The sequence below is a fragment of the Montipora foliosa genome, chromosome 8, assembly GCF_036669935.1.
Source record: "Montipora foliosa isolate CH-2021 chromosome 8, ASM3666993v2, whole genome shotgun sequence".
NCBI classification, from domain to species: Eukaryota; Metazoa; Cnidaria; class Anthozoa; order Scleractinia; family Acroporidae; genus Montipora; species Montipora foliosa.
The window spans coordinates 36,812,659-36,817,658 of record NC_090876.1 but is presented as its reverse complement, the minus strand read 5'-3'; the positions used below and the strand labels follow the sequence as shown (position 1 = coordinate 36,817,658).

The 5,000-nt window shown below is 39.6% G+C and overlaps 1 protein-coding gene across 2 annotated transcripts in view; it reads left to right on the top strand.

Annotated features, from left to right (window-relative positions):
- The window catches only part of LOC137968937 (lysosomal cholesterol signaling protein-like), a 39,822-nt gene that overhangs the window by 23,839 nt on the left and 10,983 nt on the right, over positions 1-5,000 (top strand). For both annotated transcript variants that reach the window (XM_068815406.1, XM_068815405.1), the window contains 2 exons: positions 263-362; positions 4,550-4,716. In XM_068815406.1, coding sequence (XP_068671507.1) covers positions 263-362; positions 4,550-4,716 — 267 coding nt within the window. The remainder of the gene's footprint in view (positions 1-262; positions 363-4,549; positions 4,717-5,000) is intronic.

Sequence of the window (5,000 nt, the reverse complement as noted above, 5' to 3'; positions counted from 1 at the left end):
TCTCTTTTGTCATCATGCTGTTTGGTGCTCCCATAAATAAATATTGGTAGAAGAAAATACTCAATATTTTTACATTTTAGTTTGCATCTTTTCACCGCAAAACATTACCGGCCTAGATGCCAGTCTAGATGGGAAAATCTAGACCGCGGTCAATATCGATTTCAGCCAATCAAATTCGTGAACTTGGTAGTTCCCAGTCCTTGTGAGACAGAACCATATAATGATCAATAATTATTAGTGTTTTACTTTTTGTTTATTACAGGGTGCCCATTATTTTCAGTGGTACTATCACAGGAGTGCTTTTGCACATAATGCCTAAAACAGAGCTAACTCCTTTCTTCCTTTACACAATGGTCTCTGCGGTGAGTACTTGTACACATCTTACAGCATTGTGACCAACTTTTTTGGGGGAGAACCCAAGGAATAAATTGAAATAAAGGCCTCTATTTCTAATTTCCATGTGATGGACACAGACTGTTTGAGAGTTGTTTTTGTCAGGTAAATGAATTTAACCTATTTGGATTTTGAAGCTGAAAATTGAAGTGCCTGAGATTTTAGGGAGTAAAAGCTCTCTTTCAGAAATTGATAATTGCTGAAACTTATCTTTCACGAACCTACAAGCTAACCATTCACTTGAAATTTGGAAGTGCTACTGACCTTTTTGAGTGCTAAAATTGCAAAAATAACCCTATTCTGCTTGTGGATCTTTTACGTGTTGTATCAGTTAAAAGATCTGTAGCATTTTTGGCAACATGGAGGTGGAAAATCCTGGACTATTGAACTCTCCAGAAGAGATAACTGACAGAAGTATCCTGTTTAGTGCCTCTGTTTGTCACCCCCTCTCAATGATATTTAAAACCTCTGCTGGATTGTTAGAGTGACTCCCACCCAGACACTCTTAGGGCTTCCTCACGCGTTCCTCCCCCGCGAGCGTCTGCTGAAACGAGCCACACATTTCTTTCTCTTGTGAAGTGACTGTCACCTGGAAATCACGTGCAGGTTACATAGGAACCAATCGCCGCTGTGTAGATTGCTCCCCTGGGAGCGTCAATGCTTCAACTTCTTCTTTGGATGAATCATGAAAGGGAGGAAGCCTTTCCAAAATATTCCTCAGAAACGTTAATTTTGTTTCCTAGGTGGGGTATGCACTTGCACTCTCGCGAGTCAAAATGCGAGTGCTTAGCAAGGGTATGGTGTCGTTTCATCTAAAATTGAAAGCACCGTGGAAATATATAAATACGAATACAAATATTAAAGTATTGCGCGTGTATTTGAACTGCACGAGAACCATTATCTTCAAGCGCAATGAACGCAAATAGGACAGTAGCCAAAAAAGAGCGTTTAAGCTTGAAGTTTTCAGTCTGCTTTTGGCGATGATCGTCTCTAAAAAGTGATTTGATGTTTTTGTGTTGCGAACCGATCGTTCGTACTCAGTGTCTCTTCGATTTGAAAAATCAGATCAACCGAAGGACTACAAGAAATAGGGTTATTCAAACGAAACGACTCCACTGAAATAGCGCGGAAAGAAATGAAAATACGCTATCAATCCCAAGCGAACGCCACAAATAGGTTTGAATCGCACGGGAGCAAAGTGTTTCAACCATGTGAAGAGCCGCAAAAATATAAGCCAAAGCATGAAATTTATATGCTCCAGTTTCTCTTTGATAAGAATTTAAGTCATCTATTTTAAATGCCTAACACACGAAAGCCCATCTTCTTGCATTGACCGTAAGCAAGATTTCTCAGGGTCCAAAGTGCACTTCCAGAATCTGGAAGTCCGTTGCGATTGGTCTACGTAAATTCCGACTTGTTTCAGCAGACGCTCGTGGGGGAGGAACGCGTGACGAAGCCGTAAGAGTGCGTGGGAGGTTACTATTTAAAGGGAGAGTTTCACGTCTCTGCGCATGGGCAAACAGTCACGTCAGCCCATTTAATTCCATTGTTATTGAAACAATCGAAAGCACTGATGCAGGAAACGGATACAATGCCATAGAAGTGGAATTAGTCATTGGAATTACTTTTGTTATCATTTCCTTTGTGTTATGAACCTACTGCATGCGAATAGATTACTCGTGCATTATGACAACTGGTGCGTAGAATAAATTTTCGACCCGTACAATAAATTCGAGATCTAAACTAAATTCGACATTTCCTGTGTAAACCCGCAGTGTCTTCCACCAAATTTGGGCCTTAGTCATTCAGTGTATTTGCTTTAATACTGTGTGTTTAATTAACATCATCTGGTTCAGTAAGAAACCGTAAAATTTACTAAAATACAATAAAAAACGTTCTCTGGCTAAAAATTTTGAAAAAGAATATAAGCTTTCGGCACTCGATCTACAGCCTTCCACGGATAAAACGTTGAATGTAAATTAGTGAAATATATACAGAAAAGGCGAGATAAATTTACAACTGCTAGCGCTAAAGCTTGGACATGCGCAAAACCGTGAAACTGTCCCTTTAATACGCGCGGAAATATTACTTGTTGCTAGTATTGTAAGGTGTATGTATCAACAAAGGGCCTAAGGGCCCAATTCTCTATAAGTGTCGAGCGGCATGCCATTTTTTAAGGAATGCCACCAAATACCACTTTTCAAAACTTTATGTAGAAGACTTCATTGTCATTGTCAAAATGAATCTTAATCTTTGGTTTGAAAGAATCTGTTGGTAATGACTTCAATTTAGGGGAAAGTAGCTGACTTCTCTGAGTGAATTCGCAGACAGTTTTCGTCGGTTGTGGGTACTTATTAGGGAGCTTATATCAAGCAACGACAATGGCGACGGCAACGAGAACGTCTCAAATTTGCATAGTTGGTGGGCAACAACACTAGCTTTGCACTCATTGCACGTGCGTGGAACCATAGTTCATTAAGGACGGTGCCTACTAAGACGAGGTTTACACTAGAGGAAATTGTTCCGGATGCGTTAATGTTTCCGGATTGATCAAATTTAGAGTATTCGGATTCGTAAGCGTTTACACTGAAAGGATATTCGGGTTCCTGACCGTTTACACACAGTGACAACTCCGGGAACATTCGTGATGGAATGGTTACCAAGCTCAGTGTTGTTTCGTCGTTCGACAAAGTGAAAATGCCGCCAAAAAAGAAGGCTAGAGTAGATCCAGATGCCACTGAGGCAAATTTGAGCTGGACAGTGTGGCTGACGTTAAACTTCCTTGCGATATTAATTTGCGTTTCCTCAGAAATATTGCGGTACACATAATAAAATTTATCGCCTGAACCTGCAACACGATTCGGCAACCGGAGACCGTAAGCAATGTTAGCACCAGATCCTCCATTTTGGTTTTACCGCAAACTCAAAAGATCGCAGGCGGAAAAATATCCGGATTCGAGATCAAAGTCGTTTACACGACAAAACTTTCCGGATTCAAAAGTTTTCGGATCCAAAGTTCCCACTTTAGATTCCGGATTCAAAATCTTCGGAGACACGACCAAACCGGGAAGGTTTTATTTCGGATTCGTCCACTTTTGTGTAAACGGCAAAACTAATCCGGTACTAAAACGTTCCAGATTCATCACGGATCGGGAACAATTTCCTCTAGTGTAAACCTAGTCTAAGTCAAAGGTATTTTTGCCCCAGTTTATGATTATGCAGGAAATGTAGATCTTCACAAGTGCAATTGAAATCCAAAGAGAAAATTGGGGGTAACCACGCATTTTTCAAAGATAATTGATGAATAATATTTGTAAAGAGCTTTAAAATACAAAGCAATGTATGGCGTTCTTTCTCAAATTGAAGCTTAATTATCTCACAAAAATGCATGGTTACCCCATGTTTTCTTTTTGGATGGCAACGGTACTTACTAAGATTTACTTTCTACGGATAGTTTTAAACCGCGCAAAAATATCACTGTATTAGTAAGCATCACCGATAGGAAAAACCGAGTATCTCGAGATGCGCAGAACGTATGCGCAATAACAATAGTAGGTACCGTCCTTAACTATGGTGAAATTGCGAAATTTGAGGTTTTATGAAGAACTTCAGCACTTGAGTATGAAATTTCATTTTTTCCCCTAAATTAAGCGCCTTTCCGAGCAGTATCATTTTTGAGGAACTACCACATCCTTGTCATACTAAGAAGGTTGAAAAAGTCGCGAATTGATTACAATAACGGGAATCTATATTTTGAGATGACCTCGTTGCCGTCGCCGTTGTCGTTGCTTAAACTTTCTATTGAATCCAATGTTATCAACGAGGTTATCAATGTCGCTAAATTTTGTTTACAAACTCCCTGTACGTTCTCACTTTTCCAGGTGTGAATAAGACCTAAATGACTAGTGCTTATTTTTTTCTGGTCTTGTAGCTCGGTTTGTTACTACAGCAGTAGGTACCTAATTCACACTCAAAGATGGTGAAGTATGGACTCAAAGATTTTTTTCGTTTGCACACAAAGAGAAAATGGTCAGAGTAACTGAAATGGCAGATTGGCATGTTGTTTAGTCATAGTGAACATTGTCACTGTGGAAGTGATAAAGTGATAAAGATGGTGTACAATCTTACGTTATAAATTTTCATTGTCTTATGACAGTTTCAAGCACTGGTATCTTCTGTATTGTTACTGCTTGTTTGTGTCGCTGTAACTGTTGTTTCATTGGTCTATCTCCATCGCCATGACCGCTACTGTAAGTGTAAAAAACGCTTGGACACTCCTTGCAGGGACCAACAGCGTTCTACAGAAAGTGAAGGACTTCCCAGGTACTATCATTAGCGTAAAAGAAATCCATTTGTGGAGCATCAAATTTCTAATTTTGCTTTTCATAAAAATATTGGCCCTGAAGTTCAATTCCAATGAACGGTTTCTTTTTCATTGCCCTCAGTCACATTTGCCACCACTTTAAGCTCAACGTTAAAAACTGAAACCGGTGAAATGATTGAAATTAGCCGATCACTTTATTAAACGAAAGGATGTATTTTTGGAAGGAAAAAGGAAAGGAAAGGAACTTCATTTCGGTGTCTAGTCTGCTAGCGCTGGAGCAATA